Raw genomic sequence first — 17,006 nt, 5'->3', positions numbered from 1 at the left:
ATTCATTCATGCTACAAAGAAAACATTTCACAAGTGTTTGTAATCTCTACCAAAACAAACATTGGACCCATAGTATATACAACATATCAACACCTACGTATAAGAAATATGAACTGGGTTTCAGAAGTATCTCTAGTTCTAGTTCATATTATCGTATGGTTTATTACATTTAAAATATTTTTAAAATACTTTTTAAAAAAAATTATTTAATACACATTTACTGCTAAATTTCTCAATACTTCAAGATTTATTTCCATTTTTGTACAAAAGTTAAAAAAAAAAAAATTAATTACCACTAATTAATTGACTAATTGATTAACTTTTTTTGATTGATTCATATGTTGTCAATGAAAGTGAATAATTGTGCAAAGTTTCAAGGTGACCCAAGACTAAGAAGTGGAGGAATAATGTGTACAAGAATCTTGCCAGACAAACAAAAGTGAGCTTTGTTAAAAAAAAAAAAAAAGAAAACTTTACAGCAGGTCATTAGTGAAAAGGTACTGAAGTCATGTATCACTAAGCCAACACAGCAAAAATATATAATATAGTTTTGTTAATTATGTTATAATATGCAAAACATATGAAATTAAATCCATTGGTTTTATGCAAGCCTTTTTATCTTATAAAACAATGATTTAGTTCCTCTGTTGCACATTAGCATAATTCATTTGTAATGCCTAACCAATATTTATATAAAGAGAATATTGGTATACCAGTACTAATAGATTAATACAATTTTAAATAAAGGTTGGAGATAATTCATTAGGAGAAAAAAAAACTAGCACCTAATGATATGAAAAAAATGAACCACAAACTTGAATGAATTATTTGACAGTAAACAAAAAGATACTTTTATGAAATACAACTTTCTGCTTGCTAATATTTTTTTCTTGCATGTATATCATTTTTTCTAGTTATATGACTACCGGTATGTATATAGAGAAATATAGCATTGTAATATCACACTAATTTTTAGGCTATTTATTATCAGATCAGAAACTTATATTTATATGCTAATGTCCTTGATTCCAAAGATTAAAGAAGAGTGCAGTGATTACTTATATCTAAACAAGAGTAAAATGCCTGAGCTGAAAATATCAAGACCATAAACGCTTGTCACATTTAATAGGTTATTACTCTGTTACAGTTTTATTAGAGTGTAATTACTGTAGATCAATATCTAATTACATTTAATTATAAAGATCATTGCTATTTAAAAATATACTTGGCTAATACACTTATAACACATTATATCAACTACCAATATAAATATATATCAAATTATATATCTCTGAAACTTGTCCTGTTCTGTTTTAGAAAAAAATGGAAAAGCAATTTATGAATGGTAGATCTCTTTTTATACCAAAGCACAAATTCATTTTTTTTTGCAATATTTCATTGAGTGACACATCTGGATGAATAAAATTTTGCGAAGCCATCTCAATCACGCAATAAATGCAATTTGACTTTTATACACTATAACAGTACTTTCCAAAGTGGGGTACCCCGTTTCACCTCATTAACTATGCTGATTTTTTAAAAATACTCATTTATAATGTTCTGTTAATAAATTATTATTTAGTTTTAATTAATATCCTTTAATATTATTTTATTTCATATTTATACAAACTCTAAATCTGTGTTATTATTCATCTTAAAAAAAAATTCACAAAGATTGGGTAATGGATAGGGATGTTTTTCAAGGTCAAAAAGATTACATTTTATTTTACCATAGTGTCTAGAATGTAGAAATATAAACATTGATCCCATCAATTGAATACTTATTTGTAAAAGATTTATAGTTTTGATGTACCAAATGGCATTAGTGATTTACTTCAGAGTTTGGGTGGTGGAGTGACACATTTGTTACAGGTCAAAATATACATTTCATTTGTGTGGTTTAAAAAAGGTTAGGATCGTCACGCATTGTAACTCTCTGCATCTGAAATACATCTTGTCTTTTCCAACTTCATATTCATGAGAGGTTGCTTTTTCAGAATTTGTCAAAAAAAAAGGAACAGACTATTAAATGTGGAACAGCATCTCAGATTAAAATTAACAACCAGGAAACCAATTATATGATCTGTTTTTTCAGCAAATAGATGCAATTACATAGAAGGGGGGGGGGGGGACGTAAGGTACTCTGTGTTACAAAAATTATAAAAGGGGTACACATAGGTCAAAAGTGTGGGAAACACTGCAATATAACATCCTTGTGTTTCTACAAAGTCACAATTTCAACTGGAAAAGAAACGGACAAGTTTCCAACTATATGAAGAACGAAGACAGAAATTTGTAACATTTTAAAATGAACCTCCGCATAATTTTAAAAATGACTTAGCAAGAAGTACTATAATTAATATTCTTATATAATCTAGTAAATTGTGTCAAGATCTAGATGTAATATAAAGAGATTTTTGTACAATATTTGTATAAATTGAATTTTTTATATATCAGCTTCAAATAAAGCATCACTTCATCAGAGGGGAAAGGTAATGAAAGAGCTGGTATTATTCAAGGGTGTGTAAAGTTCTCTCAATCTTAATATTAGCATTATATCTGGACTGACTGCAAAAGGGACCCTAGTATTGTATGTGCACTTTGTTTTGGCAAACATGTTACGCACATTAACGATGTTAATGTTGGTAAAAAAGCACCATGAGATTTCTGTATCCTTGTCTACAGTGTAATATATATGATTATTATCAATATTATACAGAACACTACATTACTAAAATCGATTAAACTCTTTACACTGTACATCAAATTTAAATTTAGTTTAATGCCCATTACAGTTTTATCAAGCCCCAAACAATGTAACAACGACCAAGTGATTGATGGCAACAAAATTTGAATGTTTAAAGTGTCTCCAAATGAAGAAAAAGTATTTATTCACTTAAAACTGATGCCCCCATGTCAATAAAAAATGAAACACTTTGCTTCTTTAAAATGATCCAGTATCATTCAGTGAACCAGTTTAAATATTATTTTTTGTTATCCACAGAATCCCTTTGCAAATCTTAGTCCATTCTGTGCCACCTGTACCGCACACTTCTTAGAAACTTTAACAACAAAATGATATCAATTTTCAAAAGTCAATTCTCTTGTGTAATAAATTTTTTTAAAAGTGAAAATCTTGGTCTAAAAAATTCATCAAAAGTATTGCTCATGCCAATGTTTTAAGATTGTCTCCAGACAGTGATTTCATTTTATCTTATCAGCATTTCATTTCATAGCAGTCTTTTTTGTTTTTCTTCTGTAACACCGACAACTTTTTAGTTTATTTCTACAGTTCATGAATCTTACCCAACAAATTAGAGATCAAAAGAGAAGATAATTGATCCTAATGCCTAAATTTTGTTATTTACATTCCCCCTTATGTTTAAAAAAAAACTGAATTTTTTCTACCAACTTAAACATAAGTCTAGCATTCACACATGAAACGTTATCACTAGTTTAACTACACTATGATACAGTCTTTAAAATGTTTTGTCAATTATAAGAACATCTCAATGGCTAATACATGCACAAGTAATAAAATACAAAGATAAAAAAAGAAAATCCATATCATCCAAATATTTTTAAAAAATCAATCCTCATAGAAAACAAATATTCGTGTTGAGCAAAATACCTTTCAACTCATGAGTTCATGCGCACCAAATTTATTGTCATTCTTGGAACTCATTTTACATGCTGCTGTATTTAACCCATTCAATCCCATAGCCAACAAATATGGCCACTACCTACTAAGCCCCATTCAGCCAAAAAACGGACGCTCAGCACTTGGTCTACAATTTCTTATATGGCGACTTATTAGTAGCCAATGAAACGAATATCTCGCTAGATATGTTCCTAAGAGAGGCCAAGGAAGCTTACTGTAAATTTATTTTTTAATTCCAATAGCGGAAAATATAACAAAAATCTGTTTTGCGATCGGTTTTCAATTTCAACAATATCTATAAATCGTGAGGCACTGGGTCGTAAAGTTTAATTGAAGTTATTGAATTATTTAAGGACTTTAATGACCCAAAATGAGGTCTTTATCTTCATATAATAGGAAAAGTTAATGATGATAATGAACGCAGTGAACGAGACTAGATTTAGACCTGAATATGCATTATTCTAAAATTGCCTTTATGCCTTCATCCAAGACCAAGGTGATTTAAGAACAAAAATTGTAGGTCCAGCACATTATCATGCAAGAACATTGAAGATTCATTAGTAAAAACAAAAAGCTTTTATACTGCAATATATAGTAATCATTTCTCATTAATTGCAGATGGATTTACTCTATTTACTTTGGAGATTGTTTTTTTATTGATTTTTATGTGAACCCACAAGCTATCCCCTTTTGATTGAGATTTGAAAGGTCTAAAATTTAGAGTGGGCTGGAATTGAATAGGTTAAAAAAACAAAATTTATAAAGAAAAGAAAAAATCAAAGATGACTTAAAAACTATTTACAGGATTCAAATAATCATTTTAGACTACTACCAAGAATCATACTGAAACATTTTATTCAAGTTTCTCTCAAAAACAATGCCTTTAGACATATAAACCAATCAATGATTTGACCAAAGTCTATTAAAATATGGTAGGGAATAAAAAGCATTCTGTACAAAATGAAGAATATTGTATTAAAAGTATACATACAAAAGTTATGCATGAGCAATTTAAAAGCAAAAAAAAAATTGTATTTAGAGAAGTGGTTTCCATGTAAGGAGCATTCTCCTGGGCAGAATAAATATGAGAAAGGTTAATTGGAAGTAGCTTTTTTTCTGATGGTGTGTTCTTTGTTTTTTTTCTTAATCTATCGAAGCAAAGATTATTTAAACAACAAGATTGTTTTACCTGGAAATAGAACTGGGTCGAAATTACTTTTTTTTAAAAACAATTTGCGGGTCGAAAGATGAGAAATTACAAAAAAAAATATAGCAGATTTCTATGATAGGAGGTTCAAAGCCCAAATACTGGAAACCACTCGTCAGATTATAAAAAATTACCAAAATCAGTAAAAAAAAAAAAAAATACATGTTAGTTATGCCATTTTGTTTTCTGTTATAGAAATGATGTTTATACATATCACTGGCTTAGATGTCCCAGTCAAGTCATGTGTTACTAATAACATTGTCACTGAGACGAATCCTGGCTATTATAGTCACAGGAAGCTGGTCAGGAGTTTCTTTTCTTCAATTCAGCACGGCATATTGGACAGGTAGCATTGATCTGGAGGAAGAAAAAAAAACTTTGTTTGTTTGTTGTTTTTTATATTTTGTACAACATAACAGCATGCTCAGTGCGCATTGGTCTAATCTCTTTTGCGTGGACTTCTGGGAGAGAGAGAGAGTGTAGGAGAAGGTGCCAATGCTTCTTAGAAAATACAACTAAACTAAGCTCAAGTCAGATCTTAAATAAAAATTCTTACTCTTTATTGAGATTTGAACTGGAGCCCCCTCACTAGGTTTATGTCTATCATTCTTAAATTAATGTAAAATAATGTCCACTATCCATATGGATGAGATAGTTACATAATTAACTATTTGCCAAACAGAGGGACTCAAATTAAGAATCAGGACGTTATCAATTATTTAGGAATGAATGACCTCAATGAGTGAATCCAGTTCCAAAACAACCGGAATTATCTTTGTGGTTTTTAGCAACTGTAGAGAAGAAAATCTCAATCGACCACAGGCGAAGAATAGGTTTTCCCTTGCTAGATGTGGCAAAATATGTAGGTCACAGCTGGGACTGCGTAGCCATGGGAAATACTGTATTCCCCATTAATCTTTAGACTCGAAGACAAGCCTTATTATTATAATTATTAAAAGGACTACATTAACTAATGCAATATGTATTGCCTCTTTAGCATCTTTCCCAGTTGTCCATTGATAGTGAATATTAATACAATTTTCAAAAGTCTGGCTCCCCACCAAGAAACAAACTAAATAATTATTCTAAAAGACAACTCTGTTATGAACATTGTGGCCAACTCAATATCTAACCTTGAGCCATTGGTCAACACAGACCACATGATAGTTGTGTTTACAAGGGAGGTTCCTCATCTCGTCGCCATCTTGGTAGTCACTCAGGCAGATGTTGCATTGGGGCTTCTCTCCTCCCGGATCAGCTGTGGCACCATCTGGATCACAGACATGCCTACTGGTAGGAATCTGCTGTATGTCTTCCTCACTCATACCTTTGCTCACTTCTCCAAGTCTCTCCGCTAATGCCAATAGAGACTGTGAAAAAAGTTTTTGAAATATATTACTTAACATCTCTATAACCAAAAGAAATATATTTTTTATAATAAATATCACATTTGTTTTAAATTTTAAGTAAATTAAAAAGACACACTCTAAGACACACAAAAGGTAGACAACATCAAAGAATGTCATTGAAAGAGACTTTAGCCAGGGCAAAATACAAAGAGGAAGAAGAGAGAAAGTCGACATATCATCTGTGGTGTCCCAATGATCCAACAGACTAGAGGAAAGATGAAGATGTAAAAACAGCATGCTGGGAAATTTTTTTTATTATAAACTAAAATTTCACTCAGTCATCCTTACTGCTCTATGTAGTAAAAACTTTCTAATAAAAAATAAATACAAAAAGAAATGTAATTAACAGTTTCAAAAAAAAAAAAGGAAACACAATAAATACAAAGTGACACTTACCTCATAATCATTACGAATGGGATCACCTACTGCTCCTGGGTTCAGATTCGGATTGAGCAGGGACTATGTTGACAAAAAAAAATTTAATTATAACATGTGAAAATAAAAAAAGAAAACTAAACATGACTAATTTCTACATCACAAATGGGCAAACTGAATGAGAAGTTCAGCACTTGGCTGTCAAACAAAGATTCTTGTAACACAAATCCCAGGGAAGCCCTGACATTTTTTTCTCACACTTCTGAGTCTATTCAGCATTGCTGAGTAGAAGAAAAATAAATGTGATTTTTCTTGACTTTCTTTGATACTCCAAACCATTATCATATATATCAATTTCAGTTTGATAAATTTTATTATAGGATTCCTCTGTGGGCTGATGTGACCTCTATTGTACCTACCCACACTTTTTTTTTTTTCATTTCTGTAGCATTGTGCATCTGAGTAACTTTCATGATATAACATGCTCAGTGCACTCTGGTTCAATTTCTTAGTGCACTTGTGGAGAATGGGGTACAGGAGAGGTTTTAATGCTGCCTTTAGGAGCTATGCAAAATTAATTTAGCTTGAGCCAAATGCTCATTAAAAATTTCAAACAGGATCGAAATTGAGCTACCATTGGTAGCCATACTAGCCACTCAGCCTCACATACTAGTGAATGAAACATGGAAGCCCTTTTATTTTATACAGAGACCTCTAGTTGATTTTTTCATCAGTTTCTGAACTATCTAATCATCTTGACTTTCCTGCATGTTTTGAAGGTTCTGGGTTTGAAATACGCTCATTTCCAAGCCCACTGATTGGTCATGTGTGTTCACATCAGTTGAAAAAAGTAAAAGCCACCACACATATCTATTGTAAACTGAAGGCAACAGTTTAGAAACAAAAATTACTTAACCTGCTTTACTGAGAAAACAGTTTTAGTATTCTATTTACCTAACCTGATGCCAGAACAAATTCTAAGCAACTATTTTATATCCCAAATGAAATTCTGAGTTCAGTCAAGTGTGACACTGATCAAAGGGCCGCTGAGATTTAAAACTCCAAAACCACAACTTCCCCTAGCCCGTACACTTGTATCTTTATAATAAAAAAAAAATAGGTGCAAAAAACAAATTGAGTACCTCAATATCAATGTTGGACATGCCATAGTTGTGAAACAATTCAAAGATGAGGGCTGTGAAATCAGAAATAGGCGTGTAAGCTGTTAACTTTTAAATCTGAACAGAGAAATATCTGGGTACTGTAGATGCTCACACAAACCAATAGCAAATCAAAGTATTGCTTAAATTATATAAGAATCTGTAAAGGTTACGTTCCAGGGGCAAAAAAAAAACTTGAATATTCTTACTATTGATCTAGCTCTATTATCAAGCTGTCACTCTGTCAAATGAAAAAAAAAATTATTCTTGACTTCTAAGCATCTAAGTCAACCAATCAGCTTTAGGCTTGTGCAAAGCCTAGACATAGTAAGTTTGGACATTTTTCATGTAAAACCAAGTCCACTTAAACACATGGGGCAGACATTAGCAATGGCTTAACATATGGTTTTACTTATGATCATTTCTTTATTTTAGTATTCTCAAGTTGTCGATTTTTGATACTCTAAGCAACAAATGAAAATTAGTTAGAGCAGCATAGCACCATGCTGGGAATCCCGAAAAATTGGTGACGTGGTCTTGTAAGTGAAAAAAGTTTAACCAACATAGTTTGCAAGAAATAAATACTTATTAGATGGAAAAATACGAAAGGTACATGGCTGCTTGGTCATGCAGTTTGCACTGTGGTCTGTCATTTGGACACATCGATGGTCCCGGGTTCAGGTTCAAACTGGGTTCCCACCCCGCCTCGTTCTGCAAGAGGTTTGGACTAGGAAGTTAATTATCTTCAACTCTGAAGGAACATCCGAAACATGGAAAATATTTTACAAACATTTTTACAACAACGTCTATACATAGCAAAAAACATTCTTGGTAATAAATCGTCTTATTCATCTGTATAATACTGTTCCTATAACGTTAACACTTTTTAGTAGCATCCATAACTTTTTTTTCATATCATTAATTCTTCTTTTTCCTTTTATTTTCGCGAAACAATTATTCAGGTCGGTACGGATATTCATTTTGAAAGAACTTTTGTCATTTTAGGAATGACAGGATGGCTGCCTGGTGGTGCGGTTTGCGCGCTGGACTGTCGTTTGGATTTATCGAGGGTCCCGGGTTCAAACACTGCCCGCTCCCATCCCCCGTAGTCCTGCGGGAGGTTTGGACTAGGAAGTAAACTATCTTCAACTCTGAAGGAACATCCGAAAAATGTAAAACATTTTACAAAACATGTGCAAAGTAAGTTGAGTGTGAGCATCTACCACAAAGGGAACATCTATTTCTTTACATGTTATGTCATCAGTGAGGAAGCTCATACTCATTTGTGACATGTGATCCATGTGTGTCCTGCGTCTACTTGCTCTTGATGCCCTTGCACGAGCCTCATTTCTAGATGCCTGCTGCAAGTTTCAAAAATGAAAATATTATGCAGAGCATTGTTATAGAATTCCGTTCAATGAAAAAAAAAAATCAAATTTTTAAAAGTGCTCCTTCTTCCCTAGTGCCATTAGAGCTTGAAAAGGGTTGGCTGGATTAGCCAGGAAAATTAATGACTGTTATTAACAGAGTTTTAGTCACTGATTAATTTAACATGCATAACTAGATTGACACATGGATATGCAAAGGAGTAATTATCTTCTCTTCTAAAGTAACATTTGTAATTTATAAGAAAAGAAGATAAATGGGATAAACCTGTGCAGAGGCTGCAATAGAAAAATTTTGGGATATAGATAAATTAAACAAGCTAAATATTTAAAAAATCTTTTTAAAAAAAAAAACAACCTTATCTAAGAGGAAGAATAAAAAAATCACTGCCATATATCTCAATAATGGTGAAATAAACTCCCTACTAATAATTGATTAAGTACCAGTAATTGGGTGATTTTTTTATTGCTTTGTGTATTGTCTTTGACTATGAATAATTATGCAAAATTATGAACAAACGTATACAAAATGTTACCATGGAAATCAGGGCTGGTCTTAGGCCACTGCAACCTATGCGGCCGCAGTGGACCCCGCACTTTCATAGGCCCCGCGCGATGCAAATTCTAGGTGTAAATTATTAAATTAAACCATTTTAACTTATTATTAAAGGGTTCCTTGAATTCTCTTCAAATTAAAATATACGAAAAAGTCATGAAAATCTCCTGAAATTATTAAAATCTTCTGGAAACTGATGCAAATCTCCTTATAACAGACAAAATTGTCATTTCAGGGTGTCATTCAGTATGGAAAACGCCAATCTTACTCACGTTAAAAAAAAGGCATTGTCAGCTTTCATTTAATAAAATTTAATAATATTTTGCTAGTTGATAGTAAATCTAAAAGGCAGATTTGAATGTTTATCTGCTTTTTTTTTTGTTGGGAAAACTACTATCTACTGTAGATGGCTCGTAAAGTTAAGTTTACAGTGATTTTGTACTTAGTAAAGTATGAATAAAATGCAAAGCCGAATTTATTTCCTAATACAAAATCTTAATTTTCACTATTATCACAACCCCAAATTAGGCCCCGCGCAATCCGTTTTGCATAGGGCCCCGCAACCTGTAGGACCGGCCCTGATGGAAATAGCTCTACATATTCGACCACATCTCTAAATAAGTAGCATTTATTTCCCTTTTTTGAAACCAACAAAATAGTTAACTAATTGGTTAATTTTTTTTCACTGATTCCTGTTCTGTTACGTACAAAAAATAATTGTGTAAAGTTTCAACTTGATCCGAGACTAGGTTGAGGGAGAAATAATGCGTACAAACATTTCACCAGCTTTGTAAAAACAAGAAATACTAGAAAAAAAAAAAGTTCAATGCACAATGCCAGTCCCCAGTTACTTCCAATGCAAATTAATTACAAGCATGAGCAGAATATTAGTAATTTGTTACTATTCTGTGAAACATTTTTGATCAACCAATTGCCATTGAACAAAATGTATGGGAAGCCTTCGTCTGCGAATCATTTGTTGGGGAAACAAATAGTCAGTTGTCATGATCCCTTTCCAATAGCTCCACAATAAGCCACATTAATAAAGTAAAAACTTCTATTGTCACTGACATAAACAAATGAATACGAAAAAAGGAGACTAAACTTACCCGTTGATGCTGACCGAGGTCTAAAAGTCCAAATGGTCCAGTGTCTGAAAATGTCCTTGCTGGAGCTCTTGATTGCTGAAAGAATAAACAAATATAAAATCCACGCAGCCCAAGATGTTTTCTGCAAAAGAGTTCATTAAAGTCTTTCACCCTACTCTAGTAAATGTGAGAAAATTGGGGGATGAAATTAAAAACCTGAAAGTATTTCAATAAATAGTCATCACTCTTTTATGACTTTTTTTTTCATAAATAAAAAATCAACTAGTAACTATCACAAAGGAATGGAGTAATTGATTAAAGCAGTGTTTCCCAAGCTATGTCCTCAACGGAACACTTTGCACATTCTGAGTATTTAGCTGAACACTTTGCGTATTTTTTGAGACATTAATTCGCATTGTGGCCTAAGAGTAAAGTACACTACCCATTTCAGACCTTGCAATCTGTAGAGCAGATGATGTAAAGATCATCTGTTTCTGTGTCCCACAGTTTACGAAGGTGTCTTTTGGCCAGCACAATGACCAACCACCATTACTTTACCCAACTATTGTCAGGTACCCATTAGAGCTGGGTGGACTCAGAGGCACCCAAAGATCCCAAAATTAAAAATTCCAGTCTACAAGAGGATTCGAGCCCAGGACCTCTGTTCCGAAGCCAAGTACTTTTCCATTTAGTCACCGTGCCTCCACATGGGTCCTACTAGTTAATTATCCCAGTAATTCGTAAAACACCTACTCAGGCATTACAGAACACTAGGGTTCCACAGAACACATATATATATAAACAAACAACTTATTTCATGTTATTTATACAGTTCTGCACATGTTCAGATATTAGCAGTGAAAAGCTTGTTGCCACTTTTTTTTTTGAGGTGTGAGGGGGAAAGTCTCAGAATGCTTTCACTAAGGATTTCAAGATCTGTACACTGATGCAGAATGGTGCTGATTCACATCACTATGTTAGTAAGAAAATGTTTGAAACACTTTCATTCAGTGCTAAGAAATCAGTTGCCACTCCATTAGGAAACTCGAAACAAACTTAAACTTTCAGAAAAACAAACCCAACCTACCCGTCGCATAGGAGAAAAACTATTGTGTTCAAAGTAAGGATATGCAGGAACATGGCCTCCACTGTGCCACTCTTCCTCCTGTAACTGCCGGGCCATAGCTTCATCTGACATCACCACACTACTTGAGCTAGACGGGGGATCTTTTTAAGCAGAATGAAAGTGAATATTTAGTAATCAAACAACATTAACTCTTTCTCTCCTAATTAACGATAGTATCGTTGATTTGACCCCATTTAAATTAATTTTTGATTTTATAAACTTTAATTTGTGTTACATAAAAAGAGCATGATTTCTCCTATATTCTAGACTGAAACTCCCGTTTTCTGATTACAAACAAAAAAGTTATAGAAGTTTAATCATGACAAGGTAGAATGCACAAATGTGAAAAATGAACAATTATGTCAGAAAATAAATATGGAGATAAAGAGTTAAATGACTTCCTCTACAACTACTAATACTTGCAACTTGCCTAAATAAGCATAATATTATAACTTTCACATTTTATAATGTTCATCTTATCAAGTTAGATACATGGAAAAGTGGTTATCAAGCAAACTCAATAGCCAAAAAAGTCAAAAAGCTGGGATGATAGAGGCACCCTGACAGAGCCTTACAATGAAAGAGTGTTATGAAGCGAGTGTGTGTGTTTCTACGGTGATGTTGGGAAGAGGTTAGCGATTGGTTTTGAATGATGCAAGATAAGCGGCATTGTCATCAGCAGTCTTAGGTGGGGAGATGACTCCATATTGCCAGACTGTTAAGGCGCGTTATGGTAGTGAGTTAGATTTTGCTCAGAATCTCATTTTATATTATAAATAAAGTCTACTACACCTTGATTTCATTTTATCTTAAGATAATTTTGTCGATATTATTATAATAAAAGCTATATTTAGTATTGTTCACAAAGTAGTTACTCAAGTTATTTCAAGTTTTACAAATTAAAATATAATACATCTACAGAGTTTGTCTACCAGCAATTATAGTAAGCAACTATCAACAACAAGGAGTCAATCCAGGCCAGAACAAGCTAGTTTAGCCTAGTAAATGACAAGGAACTTAGGGTGCTATTTTGCACAGTTCATGCCAAACATTGACTCATGGTTCCCTCGAGGCAGGAAAGAAAAAAATAGTATCTTTTTTTTGTATTTCTACCCATTGCTTAGTGAATTCTAATTTAACAAATGCTTGCTCTTAACCTGTATGCATGGAACTATTTGTAAACAACTTATTAACTACAGGGTTTTTAAGTCTCTAGAGGTCTTTTATAAGAAAGGAATAGAATCTCTCTAGCACTTATTTAAAGATGATGTTTTAGATACACAGGTTCTCAACTTATGAACAAGTAACAAGTGTATTGGCAATATATATATATATATCTATATAATATATATATATATATATATCCTTACAATGTTCTTGAACTATAAAAATTATACATACATTTCTATTGAACCAAACAAAACTTTCTATATTAGTAATCCCAAATTATTTTACAAGTACAGTAGTCTTTGACTGTAAAAATTTTATAAGGCAAAATGGAAATTATGACCTAATGCATATACATATATATATATATTTGTATCGATGCAATTAGGAAAAATAAATATATTTGAATGTAAGGAAGAGCCTGTAGGTGTTAAGGACAGGTTATATCTCTAGAGTTATTTTTAAGGACATGTTTCAGCTGAGTTATTTTTCAACAGTTCAGTTTGATCATGTTTCAAGCATAGTAATGATGACTGCTATATTTAGAACTCCATGAGTAAAGTCAAATCTAGTTTACAAGATGAAAGATAAAGAAAAGGTTGGTCATTTATTTCACAATCCCAACTTATTTAGAGCATGTCAATAAATTATATTTTCAAAATTAACAACCATATGTTTTACATTTTTTATTTTTCATTTAAAATTAGTATCAATGTCTTAAATGAAACTTGAAATTAGAATGAAAACCAACAAACCTGGGGAGATTTCAAATGGTTCACTCTCTGTACCCAAGCCCCTTAATATATTGGCATAGAAATCTGTGAAATGAGGAGAAAGGGATGGGCTCCTATCGTCCCGAGGAAATAAATTTACATCTTGACTTCTGGCTTCTTCTGCCTGAGACGACACTAGGTCTGGGAATGACACAGCACCATCTCTCGGAGAAGAGTTTTTCTCAGATCGACCAGACCGATGTCGTCTAGGAGGGGAAAAATCTTGAGCTGTGCTGGAAGAGGACGCAGTGTTCTCACTACTGTGACTTTGTCCTAGTTTTGTCCCCCTGTTTCTAAGAGTAGGAGGTTGGTGCCTGTGTGAGTGCCAATCATGGCTTCTTCTCCAGACGTCATATTCTAGACTGCGACTACCGCTACCCTGGCTGTCGTCATCTGACGGTCGCTGTCTAGAAGGTGGTGAAGTGCCTAGACCTCTGGTAAATGAGCTGTCCTGGTCCTCTGTGTAGGTAGGGTGGTGGTGCCAAGCCCTGTCAAAGGTGGTAAAAAAGGGTGTCCTATCACTAGCATGTGATGTTGAAGCATGATTATTATCTTGAAAGACTACATTACTGGCCCCATCAAGCGGCTCAGAAGCCATACTGGAACATCCTTCGAACGTGTCATGATTAGATCTAGGCCTCCGCTTTCCCTTGGCTGCCTTTTCTTTTTTCTTATGCCCAGAAGCTTTCTCTTTCTTTTCATGATTGTCTTTAGAGTCATGGCCATCTGGATTCATTTCTGTCAGGAGATAAATTTATCTTGATCAATAGAGGTCTAGATAGCTAAACAACAAACTGAAAATAAACTTTCTTGATAAGCTAATCTGCAAACTGAAATATAAACTATTGAAGTTTTTAACATGATGTAGGCTTACATCTAAATTTAAACACATTAATTAAAAGGCTGATTGAAGTGACTGATTACACTTTAGAAATAACCTAGATTAAAAATCTAGATCTAGATCTGGAAGACATTGGATAGAAAGTTTTATTGTTTAAATATTTATACTGAATATATATTATATATCCTTATATAAATCATCTAGTATATATATCCTATTTAAATATAAAATATTTTATAAATTATAAAAAATAGATTTCTAGATACAGATCTATATATATATCTATTTTAATTAAATATATTTTAAAATATGGTCAGGCGCAGTACAAAGATTATGAGACACTTGTTAGAAATATCATAGTATCAGAGATCTATATATCCTATATAGTGATCAGATAATCATCATCATCATTCCTTTGAGTTCCTCATAGAACATAAAGCCTCAGTAAAAACACGTCACTCTCCACAGTTTTTTAATGGCTTCCCAGCTCTTTTCTGTCCTCTCAGCTTTATCTAGTACACTGCATAGCCACATTCTTTTGGTCTTCCTCTATGTCTTGTGTTGTTACATCTTTTCTAAGGATGCGACCAACACAATCAGATAAATAGTCTGCATTAGTGTCTAGAATCTAGTACTACTAGCAACTAGACTTCTACTACAATTATTATTAGATCAGTAGATCTCTAGACTATACTCTAGAATACTAGATCTAGAGTAGACATTAATGCTTAGACAAGAATATAGATTTCTAGATAGATCTAGAACCTTGGGCCGTATTTTGGGCATTACTGGTATAGATGATGTACTATTAAGTAAAGTTCCCCTTTCAGACCTTGTGATCTATAGGGCAGATGATGTAAAGGTCATCTGTTTCTATGGCCTACGGTTAATGGGTGTCATGTGACCAGCACAACGACCAACCGCCTTTACTTTTCCCCAACTAATGTCAGGGGTGGACTCAGAGTTTCTGAAATAAAAATCCCAGTCTTCAACAAGATTCGAACCCGGGACTCCGGTTCGGGAGCCAAGGGCTTTACCGCTCAGCCACCACGCCTCCTTACTATTCAATAAATATTGAACTTGGGACTCTAAATCTATAGACATAGGTAGTATAGTGATAGTCACAGTATACTACTATAGATACTACACTAGTGTCTATCTATACTAAACTAATCTATTCTATAGTGACAGTCTATAACTAAAATTAGTATAGATCTAGATCTATTCTATTCAATATTCAAAATCACACACTTTTAAGAAAGCAATGAATGGTAATCTAGATCAGATCTCATCTAGTATGATCTAGTCTAGAGTCCAGAGTCTAGTCCTAGTCTTTCCTAGATTAGCTCTGATTAGTCTGATAGATCTCTCTCGACTATTTTAAGTATTTTTTTGACAATTTAGACAATTATAATTATTCATAAATTATTGCCCTTTTGATGGCCTTAGACGCCTTGCCTTAGTAGATTTTAGATCAATACTAAAATTACTACCTAAGCCTAACGGTTTAAGTTTAGTTAGACCTTAGTCACAGTTAGTCTTTAGTGATTAGTGACTTTACTTTTAGACACTTTAGTCACCGACGCACAGTGAGTCGACTTTAAGTTTAGTTTTTCTAAATTCTAATTCTAGACTACTGACTCAGTCTCAGAATAGTCGTCTAGATCATCTGATTTATCTAGCTAGCTCTAGATCTAGTCTAGATTCATCTAGATAAAAAAAAAAAAAAAAACAGATTCTAGTCAGAATCTATATCTAGTCAATCTAGTCCTAGTCCTAGATCTAAAAGATAAATTTTGTTGAATAATTTAAAATAAATGGGCTCTTATAAATAACTAGATCTAGATGTAAAGTTTTACAGAACGTCAACTTGATTAAAAAAAGATTTCTAGACTACAATCTTGAACTAGTGGTAGTCCAGATCTAGCCACTAGACTAGTGAGTAGAGGAGATCTACTTTGTATTGTTTTGTTGCAAAGAGATGAAAATTTTAAATAATCTTAAAACACGGAAATGATTTGCCTAAAATTTACATAACTTCTCATCTAAAAGAGGTGACATAATTTTTTTTAATGTTTTTTTTTTTTTTAGATTACAGACCTATATATATTAATTTATCTTTTTTTTTTTTTTTGTTATTACAACATACAATTCTTGGCCTGATGACTCACTCAATGATAGTCAGCTAAATCTAGATTCTATAGTTTTCCCATTTTCCTTTCTCTTCTTCTTCCTCGTTCACATGTTTATGTTGGAGC

At 33.0% G+C, this 17,006-nt stretch overlaps 1 protein-coding gene across 6 annotated transcripts; it reads right to left on the bottom strand.

The window, feature by feature from the left end:
* Window positions 1–1,661: 1,661 nt before the first annotated feature.
* On the bottom strand, window positions 1,662–16,749 carry LOC106061735 (uncharacterized). 6 transcript variants are annotated; one of them, XM_056041838.1, is made up of 9 exons: window positions 16,706–16,749; window positions 13,890–14,645; window positions 11,929–12,068; window positions 10,863–10,937; window positions 9,062–9,173; window positions 7,795–7,847; window positions 6,674–6,736; window positions 6,002–6,238; window positions 1,662–5,225 (listed from the first exon to the last, which is right to left on the bottom strand). In XM_056041838.1, exons 2-9 carry the CDS (start codon window positions 14,641–14,643, stop codon window positions 5,172–5,174), a joined length of 1,488 nt encoding a protein of 495 aa, XP_055897813.1. In that variant the 5' UTR covers window positions 14,644–14,645; window positions 16,706–16,749; the 3' UTR covers window positions 1,662–5,171. The 6 variants fall into 6 exon arrangements, with proteins under 6 accessions (XP_055897813.1, XP_055897811.1, XP_013075392.2 ...); XM_056041836.1 differs by having other exon boundaries at window positions 16,608–16,709; XM_013219938.2 differs by lacking the exon at window positions 16,706–16,749 and adding an exon at window positions 16,390–16,509.
* Window positions 16,750–17,006: the final 257 nt, after the last annotated feature.

This window comes from Biomphalaria glabrata, chromosome 9 (genome assembly GCF_947242115.1).
Source record: "Biomphalaria glabrata chromosome 9, xgBioGlab47.1, whole genome shotgun sequence".
NCBI classification, from domain to species: Eukaryota; Metazoa; Mollusca; class Gastropoda; family Planorbidae; genus Biomphalaria; species Biomphalaria glabrata.
Note: the sequence above shows the minus strand (reverse complement) of the source record. Positions and strands in the feature narration are given on the sequence as shown.

Bases quoted from the DNA above. Each gene is read 5' to 3' on its own strand.
- LOC106061735 (XM_056041838.1), bottom strand. From the start codon at position 14,643: ATGAATCCAGATGGCCATGACTCTAAAGACAATCATGAAAAGAAAGAG. The intron at 10,938-11,928 runs GTAGGTTGGGTT...TTATTCTTTCAG, and splicing joins GTTTTTCTCCTATGCGACGG to CAATCAAGAGCTCCAGCAAG. The intron at 6,737-7,794 runs GTACTCAATTTG...TTGTCAACATAG, and splicing joins TGTCCAACATTGATATTGAG to TCCCTGCTCAATCCGAATCT.